The 22,668-nt window shown below is 34.0% G+C and overlaps 1 protein-coding gene across 2 annotated transcripts in view; it reads left to right on the top strand.

Annotated features, from left to right (window-relative positions):
- Positions 1–22,668, top strand: part of LOC143233820 (solute carrier family 28 member 3-like) — a 40,883-nt gene that overhangs the window by 1,982 nt on the left and 16,233 nt on the right. Inside the window, exons 2-4 of one of the 2 annotated variants that reach the window (XM_076470536.1) lie at positions 8,922–9,099; positions 12,011–12,393; positions 14,520–14,661. In XM_076470536.1, coding sequence (XP_076326651.1) covers positions 8,922–9,099; positions 12,011–12,393; positions 14,520–14,661 — 703 coding nt within the window. The remainder of the gene's footprint in view (positions 1–8,921; positions 9,100–12,010; positions 12,394–14,519; positions 14,662–22,668) is intronic. The other variant, XM_076470537.1, reaches the window with a different exon arrangement.

Raw genomic sequence — 22,668 nt, 5'->3', positions numbered from 1 at the left:
TTTTCCGAGCAGGAAAGTTTTCTATGGTTACCGTCCAGTGTTAAAGACTTGTTGATATACAGTCACGGAAATCCACGTAAAGACGACAAACTCGAGTAACGATACGTAACAACAAAATCAGGAACCTTTCACGTGGCAGTTTCCAATTAATGTGCCAGAAAATGCATGAGTTATAGTTTCTAATTAACACATATACCAGGGAAACACCATAGTTTGTGATGGTGAAAAGTGAAGGACATAAAATTTCACAGAAAGACAAAACTAAGGAGATGGAATTTAGTTTAAAACTACTCAGATTTTTGCAAACTTTTTGTATGGTCCAACATTACAATAGAACTCACAATTTTATGAGAAATACATAATAGGTATTTATAGCTTTGGCAAACTGTCAACAGTAAAGTTCTAGCCTTGTTTCATTACTTTTCTTGCGACCCCTATTTACATATCTCACATTATCAACGTTTAATTATAATGTATGTTGGCTTTTTTAATACACAGCAATGGGCAAATATATGCCTAGAATAATACGCAACCCCTATTAAATGTCTATAAAATGTTACCAGTAGAAACATAGCCTTTTCAAATAAAACAAATACGTCTAAGTACGCATCAAGTACAAAGACAGCTGCTCAGAACAACATTGCATATATTACGTATTTATGGGGCCTGGCATGGCCTAGCGCGTAAGGCGTGCGACTCGTTATCCGAGGGTAGCAGGTTAGCGCCCGCGTCGCGCCAAACATGCTCGCTCTCCCAGCCGTGGGGGCGTTACAATGTGACGGTCAATCCCACTATTCGTTGGTAAAAGAGTAGCCCAAGAGTTGGCGGTGGGTGGTGATGACTAGCTGCCTTCCCTCTAGTCTTACACTGCTAAATTAGGGACGGCTCGGTGCAGTGGGCTAACAACTTACCCACTTAAGTACTTGTTGAAGAATCCGCAAGAGATTGCGGTCCTATGTTCCTAGATGGAATCTAATGATGATAACTAACTAACGTATTTATGACGACGTAAATCAACTTTCAGGGAAAAATTATCAACTCATAAGTAAGTTATGGATACTTGCAGCGTTTTAAGTAGTATACCTGTATAAGTGTTGGTTCAAAATATCCCGCTAATTTTGCTGTAGGTTTGTGAAACAATATTAATAATATGAAAAAATTTTGATTTTGTCAACCGTCGTGAGAGCACTTATTTGCTAATATCAATGCTTTGGTGGTAACTATTGAAAAGGGAAGTTTAGAGTATTGTATCAAGAGTACATCTGCTTTTTGAGGCGGTTTTTGTTGAGTGTCCTGTTTCATTAGTTTTGAGCAAATTCCTGTGAGATCTCTATTATGAATCATGCTCGAAGTTCATGATAGGTTATCTTGCCCCTTTGTTCTGATCGTTCTTAGCTCGTATTTCGCTTTTCTTTAAACTTTAACCCAATTTATTATAATAATCGATCATACATAGATTTGAAACTAGGTTTTGTTTCTAACTGATAGAATAATACTTTCTTCCTTCGCCTCTGTCTTTCAGTTATAGACTGATCTAATGGTTAGGGTGCTCGGCCCACAATCTGAGGCTTGCCGGTTCGAATCTGTTACCGAAAATATTCAAGGGGCGTTATAACTTGACGGTCGTTGATAAAAGAGCAACCCAAGAATTGGCAGTGTGTGGTGTTGACTAACTCTCAAATTAAAGATACCTAGAACAGATAGCACTCGAGTAGCTTTGAGCGAAATTCAGAACAAACTAAACTCTACCTTTTAGTTTATTTGGCCTCCTTCCAGTCTTTTTTATTCAGGCTGTTGAACAATAAGTTTTGAATCTCTTTCTAAAAAATCTTGGTTAACACGGGTTTTCCTCTAATTACAGTGTGTTTTATTCATAATGAGTTTCATAGTCTCTAAACAAGAAAGACGGTCAATCTCTTAAATAATTTTATAACGATTTGTTGCTGTAATCGTCTGTTCCCTTAGGTCGCTTTCTCACATCTCTCAACTTCAATGGATGCTTCTTATTTTGAACTTAATAACAGTTAATAACAATAACATTTTTTATAAAAACTCAGCCTATTATAAGAGGTTTAAAAAAACATCACTACACAAACGACATTCTCCGAGTGCACATTATCGTAACTGTTACTTTGGGCTTGTGAGATTAAATTTATGTATGTACGAGGTATATAGCACAGTAATTTGTTTAATAAAATATTCATGCACGGTGGTATGTTATCATTAGGAAAAGTGGTGCAAATGCTACTAGGTTAATCCTGATACTCAGTGTTTTTCAACAATGTTTATTTTCATAATGATAATATACCACCATACATTTTTTTATTATTGTTGTTTGTAAGTAAATATATCTAGTTGTTTAAAATCACAGTAAAAACTAAGTTATGTTTCCTCATAAATAACACTATGTAACAAAATTTTACTTTTTCTTGTTCCTGGGCAAAAAGTGTCATTTCCAATTGCTTATGCCTAAAATAAATGGAAAAGACCTATTTTTCTCTTCAAACTTTGCTTTTGTGACCTGGGAGCGTATAACGAAAACATGATAGGAGACTATATTTGGGGGCTGATACGTGAAAGTGATTTACATTATAGTCGCAAATCTCGAAAAACTGCTCACTTCTAAACATTTTTGTTCATTTTTGTATAACTGTAGTATAAATACATGCAAATCTTGATTCATATATTGTTTTATTTAGACCTTATGTAAATGAAAATGTGCAAATTTGCCCGTTTTTACCTAGAAAATAGTGTAATTTACTCATTTATGTGTATATAAGTGTAATGACTTAAATAGTGATGAATTTCACCCTTTTATAACTAATGTAGGATTTCTCTTTATTCAGCTACATGCAAGTAACACTCTTCCAAACTTCCATGTATTTGTTGTAGATATTATATTCTCATTGACTGGACATTTAAAGGATGTAAACACACGGGTGAAGGTTACACACTGCAACTTTTGGTTTTCATCTTAAGCCTACCATTTATGCGTTTTTGTACAGGTTACTTGGAAAGAACCCTATTTAAAAGACAATACAGAAACTTACATATCTAACATGGCTTAAAAGCATGTACAAGTTGGTTCAAAATGTAACCTACAAATATTAAGAAGATAAGCAAACACTGCTGATTCAACCATTGCATATAATGTTAATTATGCAAAGATGCTAAACAAATTCTCTAAATATATAAATAAGTACTTAAAAACTTTTAAAATGTGTTTCACAATATTGCTAGTATTCTTCATACCTGAAGAATTTCTCCAAATATGATTGCAAAGATAGGAATTGACAACCCCATAAGAAGAGAAGAGATGCAGCCAGTGAGGATATATGGCCACTCTGGAGCTGTCATTTTCATTAATCTTATTTGTGAAGGATTAGTTTTTTCATTTTCCTCTATCTATTTGAAAAGTATCACATATTAATATCCTTGATGACGAGAAACCCACTTGAAATAAAAATGTATCTCAGAATAGCTGGTATGGGTATTAATACATTTACTAATAAGGCAGAGAACAAAGCTTCAACCTTCCTGGGCCATTTTCAGGTTAACAAAGATGACCCAGGATGGTCAAAATGCTGTTATCTGTTTTATTGGTAAAAGTGTTAATACCCATACCAGCCGTTCTGAGATACATTTTTATTTCAAGTGGGTTTCTTGTCATCAAGAATTACTTCACCACGGCGATTTTCCGAGAACTGTATGTCTTTTGTGTTTCTTTCTGTACTATGTTTTCTGTTTAAACTCCAATATGCCTGAACTTGAAGATGACCTAGGAAGGTCGAGACGTTGTTTTCTGCTTTATTAGTAAAAGTGTTAATACCCATACCAGCGGCTTTGAAGTACATTTTTGTTTCAGTTTAATATGTATTTAGAAATGCGTGTAAGTATATTGTTAAATGTGTATTGCGCAACTCCCTTCTGTTTTCTAAATTTATAGGAGATTATCGAGCGTAAGAATTAATAATGTATACATGTACGTAAATGCCAATATCATAGCAGCTTAATTTTCAGAACTCTCTCCTAAAGAGTATAAAAGGCAGTCACTGCTACATGCGGAGGGGGACAGTATAATGTTGTTGGTCTGCTGCAGTCAGTAAACTATAAACCTTGGAAACTGGCAATTCATCAGTGATTGGCAATAATGGTCGTGAGAGATCTGGTTCATCAGGCGAAGTTCCGTTTGCTAGAAATTAACTAATAGCAGAGCAAGAAAAGGGTCAGCATATTTCTTCAGTATTTAAATAAGCACTCCCAAAGAATGAACTGGAGAAAGAAAAATAAAACAAAAAGTGACTAGATGGCTTAGATGACGTGCACGCTGGTTATTTAAATCCTCATTTAGACCAGATCCAATCCAAGGATATAAACAAAAGGTGAAAGTTCACCTCTCTCTCCTTAACAGTGCACTTTAATTAAAGCTATAAGGTAAAACTAAACATATATGACACTTGTTGAAATTTAACTAAATGCAGTATAAAGGGTCTTTTGTATCAATCATCTATGTTATGATATGTGGACGCTGATTATTTAAGTCCCAATTCAGACTAGTTCCAATTTTCACCTCATACAGATATCTGATTTTTAGAGAGGATAATGGTTTTCCCCTGTAAATAATTTGTATTTCTTTTGGTAAACTTTTCATACCTCTTGCCAATCGTTCATACTTATTATCTCGCAATCTTACACAAAATAGAAACAAGTATAAAACCATCACATCCTATTGGAATAACACCACCAACTTTCATTGGTCCACCGCAACTTTCTCCTCTCTAGCCATTTGAAAAAGAACATGATGTTTGTTGGATATATTAAACATAACACAACTTAAAATTCAGGAGGCAACCTCTTTTTGGTGAACAAACATAATTATTCCGGTACCTATCTTTTATTGAACCATCTTTGATCGTAACTCCCTATTATTCTTATGATATTCTCATTACTATTGGTACATTTTCGCTTAAGTTGTCATACGCTGGTCTATCAGGTCATCCCATAAGTAATGCCCGAAAATTTAATATAAAAAGTGCAAAATCATTTCTGTCTTTTTAAAAGATTTAATGACTAAAATATGTAGTAGGACGCGTATAAAAATGTCCAGACAAATAAAAGAAACTAACTCCACTCCACTTTTTCAGATCATTAATCAAATAAACTTATGAAGATGGATGTGTCTGAAGAGCACATTAGGCATATAATGCTTTATGAGCTTAAAAAAGGCAATAGTGCAGCAGAAACTGTACGAAACATTCAAAGTGTTTATGATGCGGAGTCTCAATAAAAATAAATGTCGAAGGTGGTTTCAGAAGTTCAGATCAGATGACTACAGCTTAAGTTGTGCGCCACGTTCAGGTCGTCCTGTTGAGTTTAATAATGACTTGCTTCTGGCTACACTTGATGAAGATTTTGCTGTAACAGTTGAAGAACTAGCACAAAAGCTTAATTCAACCCATTCAACAGTTCATTGTAATCTGCAACAGCTTGGAAATGTTTCAAAACTTGAAAAATGAGTCCCCCATGATTTGACATAAGCCAACCTTAGAGTAAGAGTGGACATTTGCACTTCTCTGCACTCTCGTGAACGTAACTAACCTTTTTTGGACACGTTAATGACTAGAGATAAAAAATGGATGTATTATAAAAACGTTAAGCGCCGCATATAGTGGCTCAGTGCAGTTAAACTGGCTAAAGCTTACTCCAAAATGGACCTTCATCCTAGGAAAGTCTTGCTAAGCGTTTGGTGGGAAATTTTTGATGTGATCCATTTTGAGTTGCTGCCACTTAATGATTACATCAGACATCTGATGTCAACAGTTAGACTGTTTGAATGTTCTACTGAAAGAAAAAAGGCCTGCTTTGATCAGTCGCAAAGGTGTGTTACACCAGGATAATCCACGGCCCCATACAGCAAGGATCACATCCGCGAAGATTGAAGAGCTAGACTGGGAAAACCTCCACATCTTTCTTATTCTCCAGATCTTGTTCTATCTGAATACAATCTATTCCGAAGTTTGCAGAACTATCTTGATGGAAAAGAGCTTGGAGCACATGAAGATATCAAAACTATCCTATCTGCATTCTTTTCCTCCAAATCCCAAGAATTTTATAGAAGTGGCATTCAGAAGCTTGTGAATCGTTAGTAGTAATTAGTTAATAATAATGGAACATACATTATTGATTAAATAACATTAAAAGCGTTTAAAATCCTTTCTTTTTTACTGAATCTAAAATCGGACATTACTTATGGGATGACCTGATACATCTGGATACCGAAATCTGATATTTTAATTCACTCACATAAAAAAATAAAATAAAATATATGTTTTTAGGAAAATACGATGAATTATGAAATCAAACCGTTGTGTGACTGAAGAGATCTGACCTTAAAAGATCACTGAAACTTTTCTCGAATAAATTTGAACATTTAAATAGTCAAATAAGAGATGTTTTACTGTCTGTATTAGGACAATATGAACACTTGTATTCTAAAGACGGCTGGTATAGGTATTAAAACTTTAATTAAAATAAAGTACAAAACAATGTTTCTTTCTTAATCTGAAGATGACCGAATAAAGTAGAAACATTTTTCTGTACTTTATTTTGAATAAAATTTCAATACTCTTACTAACCGTCTTTAGAATACATTTTTACTGCAAGTGGTTTCTCGTCATCATGAATATGGACACTTATGTTTTAGTTAGTATGAATCTATGCAAGCTTTCTCTAGTATTTGATATATTGTGAGCGATTTTATAGTTTAGATCTTTTCTTTCACCTTCTATTTAATTTACTTAATTTTTCCATGTTCTTATCTAATTTACCTAACGGTGTCGTGGTTGTATTTTCGGTGTTACTGTAGATGTTATTATATCATAAATTTCTTGCGCTTTCATTGTATATAATTTTATTTGATCATTATTTATGGATTTAACTAATAGTTCCGTGAAGAAATGTAAATAAAATGGCTGAGTAAATTTGTTTGAATTTCGCGCAAAGCTACACGAGGGCTATCTGCGCTAGCAGATCCCTAATTTAGCAGTGTAAGGCTAGAGGGAAGGCAGCTAGTCATCACCACTCACCGCCAATTTTTGGGCGACTCTTTTATCAACGAATAGTGGGATTGACCGTCGCATAATAACTCCTCCACGGCTGAAAGGGCGAGCATGTTTGTTGCGACGGGGATTCGAACCCCCGACCCTCAGCTTACGAGTCGTACGCCTTAACCAACCTGGCCATACCGGGCCACGGATTAAATTACTTAAGTGTTTGATTTTTGTATGGGTAACTAAACACCAAATTTGTCTCCTGGGGTATACTGATAAAAGAAAGCACAATTATGTTCTGAGTATAATATTTTACATGTTAATATCGTAGTCAAGGTTAAATGATTCTTTAAAAAAATATGGAAGACTAAGGCCTCCTAATTCTTTTGGTAAGCTTATCATATCTGTTGTCAATCGTTCAGATTTATTGTTCCATATAACCTTAAATACTAAACTTCTCATCTTTGTTTGGAGGTAAAACCCGACCAATAAGTTAATTTAGGATAAACAACTTGTTTTATTATTGAAGTTTTTGCCAATAATGCTAGTTCTATTTCTATCCATTTATTTATTATTCCTATTACTTCTAAAATTTTGATTTCCCAGTTATATCTGGTTAAATCAAATGGATTAAACTAAATATCTGAAAGTTCAGTATGTATTTTCTGGTGTATATTTATAGTTCAGTATATACTTGCTGATGTATATTTATAGTTCAGTATATACTTTCTAGTGTATATTTATAGTTCAGTATATATTTTCTGGTGTATATTTATAGTTCAGTATATATTTTCTGATGTATATTTATAGTTCGATGTATATTTTCTCCCCATTTCCCTAAGCAAAAAGCATTTGACTTATTGTTATTAATTTGCTGCGTTTGCTTGAGATAATTGTTCCAATAATATCATATTTTTTTATACTGAATCCCTCAAGAGCGAGCTTTTAGTAATCTTCGGTCATATTTATTTTGCGACTGGTTTAGATAGATTAAAGTTAGTATAATATTGTGTAACTGTTTATTTAATTTCTAAGTTATGGTGCTATTTTATCATTTATTTGTATTATTTTCTTTTCTCTTTTTTAAATTGTTTATAAAAATTACTATTCACTTTTTCTTGTTCAAACTTTCATGCACCTGCCATAATTTTTATGCTTTCTAATTTGTCTTTGTGTAATTCGTTTAATTTTTGTTTTACGTTACCTACAGATTCTATAAAGTTTGTCATTATCTGTAAATCTTGTCATTTCAATTAGCATTTTCTCAATAATATGTATCCTTTTTTCCCTTTCCTATTTTTTATTTATTTTTTGAAAATTTTGTTTTTTAAGTTTTCCCACCAACATATATCCCCCTGTTGGGAATACAGATAAATATATTGTCTATTTCCACAGCTACTATTTCTATTGCTTCAGGTATGCCAATTTCCATTATCAAAAGGTTATGGCCACTAATATGATGTTGTTTACTGCCATTGGGTTTCTTTTGTGTGTGTGCAAGATCTGGGTTAAAGCAGATTTAGAAACATTAATCTGCCTATTTTTTATTATGTACTCTATCACGGCTCCAAAAGTTATTCCTGATGTCACTGGTTTTAAGCCTCTCCATATGTCCGCTATTCCAAAAGTTTGAATAGTATTTTGTAAAGTTACTGTAATGTGATATTTTTGTTTCTATTTTCATTAATTTTATCAAGATAAAGATTTTGTACACAAGTAAAAATCACCTGCTAAAAGTATTTAGTGTGAAAAGAACATGTACTGTTTTACACTTTGAAAGAAACGTGATCTGTTAAATAGGTGTTTAACACTTTTCCTTGAAGCATCATCAATTGATGGGAAATGCCATATTTGTTTTTCATGGACACTCAGATCAGGTTCTACAGTCATGCCAGTTGATAAAAGCGAAGTTAACGGAAACGAAAAATCAAAGCCCTCAAAAGACAACTACGTTGTTATTGAAGTAGAGAAATCGTCAAGCGGCCAGAGCAAGCCTGAGGAATTCAATGGAAAAAGTTATGTAGATGAAGCACATTTGTGTGATGAGAATGTAAGTATTATGTTATTCGAATTTCGGAAAATATACGAGACTATACGCTGTTGTTGCATAAATTTTACCAAGTTCTGCAGTCTCTCTTCTTTGGCAAACAGTCATCGCAGTCAAATAAAGCTAATATTCAATCAATTCCACGCTACAGAAATATCTTAGTTATGAATTAGTATCATATCAGTTGATCGTAATAAATAATAATTACATGAATACAGTTTTTGAAAACAAAGTAAAGTATAAACTTTTCAAAATAGTTTTTCTGAAGCTTGTATTTTTGTTTTTGAGAGCTGGCTTATCTTTTTAATAATTAATAAACTATAACAATTTAGCAATACTAATAAGTGCATAGTTTTATATTTTTTAATTCTGTAATCATGACTACTTATGCTTATTTCTCCAATCAATGTAATATTTAGTTTATGAAACTCTGCAAATCTTGTGACAAGATTAGTTTTAACTCAATAAAGTTCGTCCTGATAGAAAACTCTAAGACACAAATTTTTAGTACCTTTATATTTGAAACGTACTTCTATGTGATTGCGTAAGATGGCGATACAGACAGGTGATGATTTTCATTGAATTGTTATTTGTTATTTTGAATTTCGCGCAAAGCTACTCAAGGGCTATCTGCAGTTGCCGCCCCTAATTTAATAGTGTGAGACTAGAGGGAAGGCAGCTAGTCATGACCACCCATCGCCAACTCTTGGGCTACTACTCTTTTACCAACGAATATTAGGATTAACCGTCACATTATAACGCCTCCACGGTTGAAAGGGCGAACATGTTTGGTGCGACCGGGATTCGAACCCGCGACTCTCGGATTACGAGTTGAACACCTTAACCCACATGGCTATGCCGGACCTTTTCATTGAAGATTGTTGCCTTCTGAGCTACCAAAAGTACTTCACATTCAAGACAATATATCTTATTTGTATAATTACAATTTATAAAAACAATAATACGGTTCTAAGTCAAATAATAGTATAAAATGTATTCCTAAAATAATATGAAGATACTATAAAACCCAAAACATGAATAGCTAACTTAAAGAGAACATTTTGTTTCTTTTCGAATAAATTATTACTGTTTTATAATACATGTTTTTAGATATTTGATGTTTATGTACTGAATACGTTTAATAAATATCGAAATCGAGATTATACATTATATTTTTATGTTAGTGCTTTCTCTTTTTTTTTCGCGCCGTTCAGCGGCTCAGCAATATGTCCGCAGACTCGTGAGCTAAAAAACGGGTTTCGATACCTGTGATGAGCAAAATACACATAGCTCATTATATAGCTTTGTACTTTACTCTAAACGAACAAATTCTTTTTGTGTTTGTTTAAATAAATAATAAAGTATTTTGAGTCTTTGGGATAGGATTCTTCAATAGTAAGTGTCTGTGAGTTGTTAGTGTTAAATTAAAAAATAAAAGGACAGCACGATCTCCACTTGTTTTCAAAATAATATATATATTCCAAATACTTAAATGCATGCACATCAAATTCTTTATACTACATAGATAAAAGGGAGAAACTGTATATGGTTTTCTTATTATTATTAAAAGTTTACTTAGTCCTAATCAATGTTTAGAATTTCAATTGATAAGTTGAACAACATTTCCCTATTTCGATTGTACTGGTATTCTATGTATAATTCACTTAGAACTTCGCGCAAGTAACAGCAATCGTATACTGCTTTTCAAGTAATTGTTTGGTATTCTTCTTTCAAAATATTATGTTATTCTTGTCAAAGTGCACTCAAGCTGATTCAGTTACTTTAGAACCACATTTTTATGGAATATATATTTTCTTTTTATCTCCTTTCCTGCTGTTAGTCGTACTCTAACAAATTAGATCTATGGTAACTGTTAAGGGTATCATTTCTACAGCAGTTAACTTCACGGTGAACTTTTCCTTAGTCGTAAATTTATATTCTCTTCTACGATTATCTTTGGCCCGGCATGGCCAAGGTAACCACTCGATTTGTAATTCGAGAGTTCGAATCTCTGTCACACCAAACATGCTCGCCCCTTTCAGCCCTGGGGACGTTATAATATGACGGTCAATCCCACTATTCATTGGTAAAAGAGTAGCCCAAAGTTGGCGGTGGATGGTGATGACTTGCTGCCTTCCTTCTAGTTTTACAATGCAAAATTAGGGACGACTAGCTCAGATAGTCCTCGTGTATCTTTGCGCGAAATTAAAAAATAAACAAACAAACAAACAAGGCTCCCATCAATGCATTTTCTGGTTATATTTCGTGATACCATCACTTTCAGGTGTCTATTACATACTATTTATGCAACAGCTATTCAACCCTCAGGTGTTGGCATATTACATAACAGATACGCAACACTCTGGTAATTGTTATGTAACCCTACGGCGGTGATCCCCCCACAGATGTGGCATACTTTGGACGTCCAACAAACGAAGTATCTTCTAATTACCTTGCTCTCTTTGTTCAGTTAAGAGTGTTTCATCAAGCTATCAATTTTAGTTCACATAATAGTTAGGCCAGCAAAGATATTCCAGTTTTAACTATTTTAACACTTGCGTACACAAGTATACCAATTAAAAACTTATCAGTTTACTTTATGTACATTCTAGGAACAAGAGAAATTTATGAGACTATGACATCTACTTTTAATCTATTTAAAACTTTAGGACACATCAATATAAATATTGGAAAGGAAACATTATAATCCGTCTTCACTGTTCCAAACAAATTAGCCATTATATGACGATTTTTATTATTGCAAAATTGAAGTGATCGTGTTCATATTAACTCAGAGCGCCAAAAACCACTTACTGAATGTTATGAAATTCATATAATTGAATTCGAGTTCGACTGGAATTCTCATTCGTATAAGAGGGTTATTCTGTAAATTTGATTAATGCATTTTTTACAGAACACTGCTGTGTGTCATGAAGAAAGGATACTTCACAACGAAGATTCAAATTCTGATATTTGTGCAAACATTGTGTCTTTTCTAACGAATTCAGTAGCATCATTCTGTACAAGGCATAAAGTTTTGACGAAAGCTCTTGTCTTGGTGATGATGTTTGTTCTTTACAACGTGTTTCTGGGATTCTCTATTTCTGCGACGTGGAACAAGACTCACAGTTGGTGTGATGGCGTTAAATTATTGATAATACTAACGATTGTAGTGTACATTATGCTGTTCTATTACTATATGTTTCGTAGATGGATTATGGAACCTCTGAGAAGGATGATTGTTCTTAAATCCTGTTATATATTTTGTAATCTTATCAACCACAAACATACATCAAAGTAAGTAAATATTTCAATTTTATTTTATTGGTAATAATGAAAGACTCTCCAATATTCATGTTCAAATGAATAGATTAACAAACTATATTCCATTTAACAGAGAATTAAAAACATTTTTAGAGATTTTAATGGGAATTGTTAAATATAAAATATTTTATACTGGCTAAAAATACTGAGTATTTGACTAGGAGCAAATTGAACTCGTAACTTGGTAAGTGTAACGAAATATATTGTCTTCTTGAGATGAGTCATAGCATACTAAGCTGCGGACATGTCTTTGACTGCATATTGGTACAGGATGATTAAACAGCAAATTTTTCAATATGTTTATGCCCACTTGAAAATTTAACACAGATTTCGATACTTCACTGTATACCTATATGTATTTCTGAATGTAGTTTTGTTTCAATTCCATGCTTATACAATATATCGAATGTGTGGAGCAGACGTGAATTATGTTCTTGAAGTATTTCTCTCCGTCGTACACTTGACTCACTGTTCACCTGCAACAAGAAACTCTTGGGAAAAAGTCTTGCCAGAACTATTCCAGTACCTTAACCCCATAGAATAATTAATGAACAAGTATTATAGGTAGATTACATGTTTAACTCAACTATCGTGACGCTAATTCTGCTACAAATTACGGTAATTAATGTGGAAAAAGTTATTTAGCGACGTTTTAAGGATGCGTTTAAACACTCAGAATGGACATACTGGTTATTTTAAATGTAAAAATATTTTAATAATCCCACTTATTTATATGTCTAAGCTATAGGTTGCTTCAACATTTTACAAATAGGTGTTTGTGAAGTTTTGGATGGGGAGTTCCATGCTCTCAGATTGGTTTGAAAATTATGCACCAATTGGTTGTTGGTTCCTAATTTATTTTTCCACTATTTAAAACTATTGATCAATTTTTCCAGGAGAGTTTTAATCATCCTAAATTATATTTCGTTTGAACGTAAACCCTTTCTTACAATTTTCTGATACTTAAATGGCATTTTAAATCTATGATATGAAATTAATTATTCGTTTTACTTATCTGTGCAGTTAATTGTTCGAAAGTTTTTATATTTTTATCCTAAATGCTTTGCTACTGAACATCATATAGTTTACCTATGACTGGATTGTTCTAAAAAAAAGTCTAAAATTATAAGTTGAACAGTATAAAGTTGCGATTGTTTCCGAGTATAGCATTGCGTGGTGATTAGGACGCTAGCATCATAATCTGCAACTCACGGATTCTAATCGCTATTATAGAATATGCTCACTATTTCAACCATAGAGGTATTATAAGGTGACATTTATTTACACTATTTTTGATAAAAATGTAGACCAATAACTGGTGGTGTTAACTAGCTTTTTAATCTGTAGTTTGTTACTGCTAAATTAGGGAATCTAGCATAGATAGCCCTCATGTAGCTTTGAGCGAAATGCAAACCAGTTTTTACTTCTTTCTTTGCAAAATGCTATAAAATTCCTTTTAAATTAATTTCACTTCCATGAAAAATAATGTTATTCCATCATAGAAATACGACTTACGATGAATTATGAGTCTTCTACAGGTGATGTAAGCAATGTTTTCGTAATTGGAGTTGGTTAGAGACCTAACAGGCTTGGAAGTACTGAATCTATAAACAACATTCTCTTATCAATCCATATTTCTGTACATAAGTTAGATAACTCTAACTTTCACGATTTCTTTTATAAATTAAGAGGTTTAACTTTTTGCATTGCATAATTAATCGGCTGATTATGCAAAAATGTAATAAATCGTATTTTATTTGCTGGTTTATGTGTTAAATGGTTTGAAACGCATGACTTACATTATTTATTTTTACACATTTCTCAACCTATAAATCGTTTATATCCTACAAAGTTTTAAAACTAAAAACTGTTGAATGATTTTTTAAATATTCGATAACTGTTTTGAAATTCACCCGTAATATTTATTGAGATTTATAGTCTACTATAAAAAGGACAACAAACATTTGAAGCTCGAATCTAGCTCCTGTTTTCATAGCTTTAAAGAAAGAAACCTAAACAAAATTACCGATGTCTGGTTAAATCTGTTGTTCAAAAACTGGTAAATTAGACACTGTTCTTTATTTATTTATTGTTTGTAGGTTTACATGGATTAGCATATATGGTGCTCTGATCATTTTCCTGATCATCGATACGAAAGGAAATAGATACCGTTTAATCTCTGTTGGTGGATTAGTGGTATTGTTATTTTTAGGATATTTATTTTCAGCACAGAGAAAAAAGGTATGTTTTATAACTTTCTTTTTGAGTATCAAGTTATGCCAGGTGATTATATTAAGGTATAGACACAAAAACACACATATACACATTATATTTATATACAGGTACATTTGCTCTATATTATTAAACAGTCGCACGATTTTCCACCATATTTAAAAGACTACTCCTAGACGATATCATGTCTTTTGAGTCTCAGCAAAATTATATGATACGAGTTTTTTATTTCAGCTAAATTAAAACTGCTGAAAACTATTTTCTATTCTCAATATATCACCCAATGAGACAGTGGTAAGTCTGCGGATTTACAACGCTAAAATCCGGGTTTTAATTCCCCGCGGTGGACACACAGATAGCCCACTAGCTGTTTTGAGTATTTAAAATGTCGACAAAATTTATATTTAGCTTAACCAAATTAAAAGAGTTCATGATGAATATACGTTTTCCATTCCAGAAGAAAAATGTTTCAATATTTGTCCCAACAAACAAGTATTGTTGGTAACCATCGATTTTCGATTAACTGTCAAAGTAGACAACTATCATCCATTGGACTTTTCCTAAGAAATTCGGTATCGTCATTGTATGTCAAGTGGTGAATAAAAATTTTCTGATGACTTACAATGCTAAGAATCGGATTTCGGTATCAGTGGTGGGCACAGTACAAACTAATCCATACAACGAAACAATAACTAAAAATAATTCTAAATTATATTTTATTTGTTGATTAGTAAATTCTCAATAAGTCTAAAACGGGATATATAAGAATATAGACAAATGACAAAGAGTGCACCATTTTCCTTTGGATTGGACTTTTAAGTACAAAACAGCAGGATCATCTGCGACAAATATTTGGTATCAAATTTAGAAAGAAATCAAAGAAAGTAATGTAAATTTTGCAAAAACGTGTAAATAATGAAAATGAATCAAAGTTGCGAGTGTTTAGTACGAACAAAGAGGATTAAAAAGATCTGTATTACGTAAAACACGATCAGCCTGTATATTGTTTTCTTGGCACTTGTGTATAATATTTAATTGTATATATAACACATAAACGTTAAAATATATACATAATTAAATTCTGGACAGTTTATGGCGTCTAAAATGTTACAACGTTTTTTTTATGTTGATTTGTCTCTGACACCACTCAATCACCGGGATCCTCTCCTCCCATTCATAGGTCGCAACACAGGGCAAACATTTGAATGGATGCTCATATCTCTGACAAGGTAAAGTATGCAGAAACAGCCTTACTCTTGAAGGTCTTCTCAGTACCTACAAAAATCATTTTCGAGGAGCATCACTGTGCAATATACGAACCTATAAACAGTGCTGTTCATTCCAATACGTCAATATTTGTGCAGATTTTTCGACCATAATTGTTTTTTTCTAAATTTATGAAATGGCACAATGATCTGGTCCTTACAACATTAGCTGTTGGAACTTGCTCTCTCCAAAGGAATGGAGTCACCTATCTCTGACTTTATTGTTGAAGTTGAATAGTGGGAAGTGATTTACAAAATGACACTACCAAACTATATGGTCATTATTGAATCCACCATGGTCATTTGTAGCCTTGATGCTCCACAGACGAAGTCGTCAATAATAGCACCAAGAAACGTAATCTAAATGTAGTTATTATAAAGAGATTTTGAAACTGTAAGGACATGCAGCCCATCTGACAGAGGTTATGGCAATGGAAATGTAAGAGGGCAATGTAAGAAAAGCTATAATAACGACAACATCAATCAGCTAATACATAGGACTGGGTATATCATATTAAAACGATTTTGAAAATGCAGATCAGTTTTTTTTTACACTTAGCATTTAATAATGGCGAAAATATTTTTTTATTATGTTGTATACTGTTACTTAGGGTACGTGAATTATTTTTGCTACTGAACTTTCTAGTTGCAGATTTTCACCTGTTAGATATTGTTTGTGTAGCTTGGCTACGACGTGTTGTAAGTCCATATTCCTTTGTTTTTCATTAAGTAAGAGGAGTATTTTTATCTCAGAAAATTTTAATTCCCGATTTAAACACAGCTATATTACTTGATCGTATGAATTTTTTGCGTCGGAAAAGACTGTTACATACCTTTTCAAATAGTGATTAATTTTTTGGTGGTTTTTATCCACCTACATAATTTAGTTCTGATAAATTTTGTTTCATCGTGACTTTAAATCAGCTGTAGTTAATACGTGACTTGCTACTTTGCATGTTAACAATTGTTTTACTGTAACTTATTTAACCATCTGTACACTTGTTTGTTTGTACGTAAGCACAAAGTTACACAATATCCTATCTGTGCTGTGCTCACTACAGTTGTTGAAACCCAGTTTCTAGCGTTAGAAGTCTGCAGATACAGTCATGTGAAAAAGTTAGGACACCCTATCAAAGCCTGTGTATTGTTGTGACATTTTTAGATATATAGATATTTAATCTCAATTTCAACAATACTGAGAGATTATACCAGAGACTGGTAGATGGCTACAAGAAGCGTCTTACTGGTTATTTCAGCCAAACACTAGCTATTAGGGGATAGGGTGTCCTAACTTTTTCCACAGTTAGAATATATATTTTTGTAGAATTACATTTACAGAAAATCTTTAAAAGTCTTTTCTTCAGTTTTAATTGTTTAGTTATATTCCTGTTATCTCTCAGTATTGTTGAAATTGAGATTAAATATCTATATATCCAAAAATGTTACAAAAATACACAGGCTTTCATAGGGTGTCCTAACTTTTTCACATGACTGTATATCGTTGTACCACTATGGGCTGTTTGTACCTTTAAAAATTATCAACTTTTAATTTTATATCATTATTAATTGAAAAATAAATAATTTTCAACAGATGGATAATGTTCTATCAAGCAATTTAATTATGAAATATTGTCTTATATGACTCACATACACAGGAATGATGTACACTTCCGACAAGCTTAGCGATTTTCAATTGCCATGACCCCAGATTTATCACTATGGTTGAATGCAAATAATAATTAATAATCTTCAACGTGCTAAATGACTGTTTATATTACAACTAACTTTCGTTTTAATTTAACCAACGTTTTGCTCATTAATTTTTTCCTGTATATGATTTAGTTTGCGATGTATGGAGTTATTTTCATCTCTTTAACATTATATGTTCCATGATGGCTCAGTAGCAAATCTCACAACTTATAAAGCTATAGTTCGAGTTTCAATACCCTCTGTATGCAGAAAAAAATAGTCCATTCTGTAGCTTTGAACTTAATAGCAATCCCAATATTAAATTTTATCGGTATAATTTTGATTTGCAGTCTTGCATTATTTTTATCATTTTCTTTTTAATTGAATTCTGTAGCTGGCAGTTATATTTGCTTTTACAGTTTTATGGGCCTGGCATGGCCAGGTTAACCACTCGACTCGTAATCCGAGGGTCACGAGTTCGAATCCCCGTCACTCCAAACATGCTCGCCATTTCAGCCGTGGGGGGTTATAATGTGACGGCCAATCCCACCATTCGTTGGTAAAAGAGTAGCCCAAGAGTTGGCGGTGGGTGGTGATGACTAACTGCCTTCCATCTAGTCTAACATTGTTAAATTAGGGACGGCTAGCGCAGATGGCCCTCGAGTAGCTTTGCACGAAATTCAAAACAAAAACCCAAACCAAACCACTTTTATGTTTTGTTTATCAACTACTTCTTTCCAGTTTGTTCTTTTTTAGTCGTTTGGAACAGTAAAAGTTATTTTATGAAATGTCAGATAAGACACACATATTTTTAGTGTGATATTCATTCTATTCGTCCATCGCTAGTACAGTGATGAGTCTGCGGATTTACAACGCTAAAATGAGGTGTTCAATTCCTTTCGGTGGACTTAGCAGATAATCCCATGATAATTGTTTTTTGACGTTTTTATTTACAATTTTCTTAATCTTTTTGCGGGATTCATTTGGATTAAAAAAGGTTTTGTATAGGGAATTTTATTTTGTATTATATTGTTATGGAGATCTCATACAAAGAAAAGCCATATTTAAAATTATGATGTTGTTAAAAAGTTATTTGTTCTGGAGAAACAAACTGTCATCTCAGACACATGGAAAATCATTTAAGAGTGTGTGTATGTATGATTTGTTATAACAATGCTACAGTGGTCTGTCTAATGTGTCCACTCGAGGGGAAACGAACCTTTATTTAGGAAACTTTGGATATGGTATACAACTCTTTTCGCAAAGTAGGCTGCTTTTATTTATGTTCTTTGTTTATCTTTGAATAATATGAGATTGGTGATTCAAACAATGTAGCATTCCGGTTCTGTGAGAATACAGAAGTCAACGCAATAATTCAAGGCTCAATTCTACGCAGTGGACAAAATACACGTAGCCAAATGTGTAATTATGCGTTAAAAGCAATAGCATTGAAATGCATATCATTGCGAGGTGTGAAGATTGTTATAAGATGAAATAATACGTTTCAGAACAGATGGTGTTCACATTAACTTTATTTATCCATGGGCTTGATGTGATGATTGAGAATGAAGGAAAACATATTGATCATCTTCTGTGATAAGCACTCTGTACAATTTCTAACAATAGTGATAAGTTTTTTCTCTGGAACAAGTTTTCTCTTATTTTTTTTTTTTTTTGTACAGAGGATATGTTTATGCTACACGTTATTACCTTTGATGGACTAAAGAGTTTTAATCACCCTCGTTTTATTCTTATGTCACTGATGTTTAAGAATATATGATTATCTATTCAAACTTATGCTTTCTATAGATTCTTATTGTGTTAATTACTTTGAAATAGGTCGCGGAATTCAAAGTATTCTGAATAACACACCGGATAATTGGACTTATGTGAGAGCCAAGAGATAATTAGTTGTGAATCATAGCAGGCTATTGTGTCACAAATCACAGCCAGAAAAATAGAGAATAACTTTTAACTTGACAAGACAAACCATCATCTACAGAAACAGAGTACCACTGTCCGTCAATCGTATGCTACAATAAAAAGTTACCTGATATAAGACCGAGTCATATGTTTTCAAACAAAACTGTTGTGTCAGTGCACATGTAGTTAGGGGCGAATCCTCAAAGTCGTCCTGTATTTTAATCCACTCTCAGCATAGAATGTAAAGTTCATGTGCAAAAGTTACACGAACATGTCCAATGAATTAATGATATATGGAGTAATATTCTTTCTACACGATTCACACTTCACTGTGTAGCTGTATATATAATATATGGCGATAATAGAAGTATAGTTAGGGCAAGAATAAACAATGGGAAATGCTGCACTAATGATAAAATCCTGCAGAACCTAACCATCAATGACCAGCATTGAGGGAATATATTTTAAGCAATCGGCCTTGATTTTACAATATTGTGTGTAACGGATTCACAGTTATACGTTTATTTTAATATCTACATTGTTTCAGTAGAGTGATTTTTATGCATTGAATTATATTGTTGAATTGTGTACTGCGCAAGTCCTGCCTGTTCTCTAAATTCAAGAATATTCTCGAGAGTAAAAATCAACAACATTTATTTTACGAAAACGTTACCAAGTTTTCGAACTTGAAAGTTCGAAAATCTCGTGCGATTGGTATAAAACAGGGGTTCCTAACCTTTTGGCACTCGCGACCCCTTACCTAAAAGTTTGAAAACCATGTGACCCCCTACTTAGAGCTTACTATCAGCAGCTTAATTTTTCTTTTATTTTCTGTGAAGGAGAGGGAAAGAAACATCTAAAAAAATATTTAAAAATTCTGTAATTATTTATTAGCAAATTAAATCACATTGGTCCAACCTGAATTCACAAAAAGAATATATATTTCTTAAAATAATATTAACATAGGTTTGAACAGCTATCCAACCCAGCTAGTGAGATGCCTGATGTTGCATTTCAGCAGCAAGCTTTGAAATTCGTGGCCGAGCGTTTGTTAGAGCCAGTCTCATGTCATCTCCAACGTCCAATTTGTTCCTATTCTTTGTTTTTATATTGACAAGAGTGGAAAATCCTGCCTCACACAAGTAGGTAGAAGCAAATGGAACAAGGGCACGTAAAGCTATCATACTGACTTTGGAGTATGACTGATACATAGCGCACCAGAACTGAGTCACGGATTTCACCTTGAAGAGATCACGAGCTAAAGAGTCGTTCCTTAGATCCAGAAATTCATCTTGGATATCATCTGGGATGCTGGATACATCAAGTTCAGTACAAAATGGGTTCCTTACCAGGGCCTCCTGTCCCTGTGATAGCTCAGGGGAAGTAACGCTCGACTTCCTTTTCTAGAGACTAAAGATGTTCCGTAATTTTATCCTTGAGGAACTGATCCAGTTGGATCTGAGACTCATCCGTCACTCCACAAAGTTTTTCAAACATAGCGATGTTTCCAAGATTGGTTTTCCGACGCCAGTTCTGCAGTTTGGAAACAAAGGCCCGAAGACTATCTTGAAAAAGGAGAACATGTGTTTCCCTTCCTTGAAGCTTCAAATTGAGCTTGTTCAGCTGGTCAAAAAATGTCGGCAACTCTTTTATTCCATGCTTCATCTTCGAAGTGAGCTACAAGATCTTTCCTTTCTTGAGTCTCCAGGAATAGCTTTATTTCATCTTTCATTTCAAAGACACGATTAATAACGTTTCCTTTCGACAACCAACGTACTGCTGCGTAGAAGAGAAGGACTTCGTGGTCAGCATTCATGTCTTTGCATAGTTCTTTGAATAGGCGAGTGTTGAGTGCTTGAGTCTTCACATAATTTACAATTTTGATTACAGATTCAAGCACTTCCTGCAGAGAGGCAGGGAGAGTCTTACTGGCGAGAGCATATCGGTGAATCATGCAGTGGATACCCTTTGCTTGAGGTGCTAGCTTCTTCACTCTCGACTGAAATCCTGATTTCGATCCCAGCATAGCCGGTGCCCCATCCGTACAAACCCCACACACGTTTTCCCATTGAAGATCTTCGTCTTGAAAAAAAGTTGAAACTTTTTCCATGACATCATCAGCTTTTGTTGTGGTTTCAAGTGCACTGCAGAATAAGAATTCGTCTTTGATGTCACCTGAATTAATGTATCTCACGAAGACAAGGAGCTGAGAACATGAAATTACATCTGTTGACTCGTCGAGCTGAAAGGAGAACAAAGGGGAACCCTTGATTTCAGTCAAAACCTGTTCCTTCACATCCATAGACATTTTAGAAATGCGCTTCTGTATAGTATTATTTGACAGGGATACTTGCTGCATCTTCTTTGCACTGGCTTCTCCAAGAATAAGATTTACTGCTTTCATCATGCAGGGTTTAAGAAGTGTTTCTCCAATCGTGTGAGGCTTTTTTTGTTTAGCAATTTCGAATGCAATCTCATATCAAGCTTCCACTACGGCTGCACTCTGCTGCTGAAACGACCCACTTCTATCGATTCTTTGGCTTTTAAGACACCGTTCATGCCGTTTGAAGAAATCCAAACCCTTCTTTGCGTGTTCTGGATGTTTCGTCTCGAGATGACACTTGAGTTTTGATGGTTTCATTGACTCTGCACTCAGAACAGCATTGCACAAAACACACTGTGGTTTCTCGATGCCGTCGTTGGCTAGCACAGTGGTGAAGCCAATGTTGAGGTAGCATTCTGAGTATCTGCGCCGTTTAGCCATGGACACAACTCACCTCTACTGCTTACTTATCTCCTTGTTAAAATAAAATAAAAATGTTGAATAATGAACGCTTTAGCAACTGTAGATCTTACACTGACTACTTGTGGGGGGTGCAGGTAGAGTAATGATGGGGTAAGTATTGGGAGGGAAGGGAGCGTGGCCAGTCGCGCGATTCGTCATCCACCAATCAGCAACGGACATGTGACTCACGTGTCGACAGCGAGCACACACACACTTAATCACAGCTAAACAGACACACAAGCATACGTACATGCGCGTGCACTCACATACTCGCCACTCACTAGTACACACATACATACAGTTGCAGACACATACACATTCACACAGGCACATTTACTCACAGGCACGCATACA

The sequence above is a fragment of the Tachypleus tridentatus genome, chromosome 12, assembly GCF_004210375.1.
Source record: "Tachypleus tridentatus isolate NWPU-2018 chromosome 12, ASM421037v1, whole genome shotgun sequence".
NCBI classification, from domain to species: Eukaryota; Metazoa; Arthropoda; class Merostomata; order Xiphosura; family Limulidae; genus Tachypleus; species Tachypleus tridentatus.
This window is presented reverse-complemented; position numbering and strand designations above follow the sequence as displayed.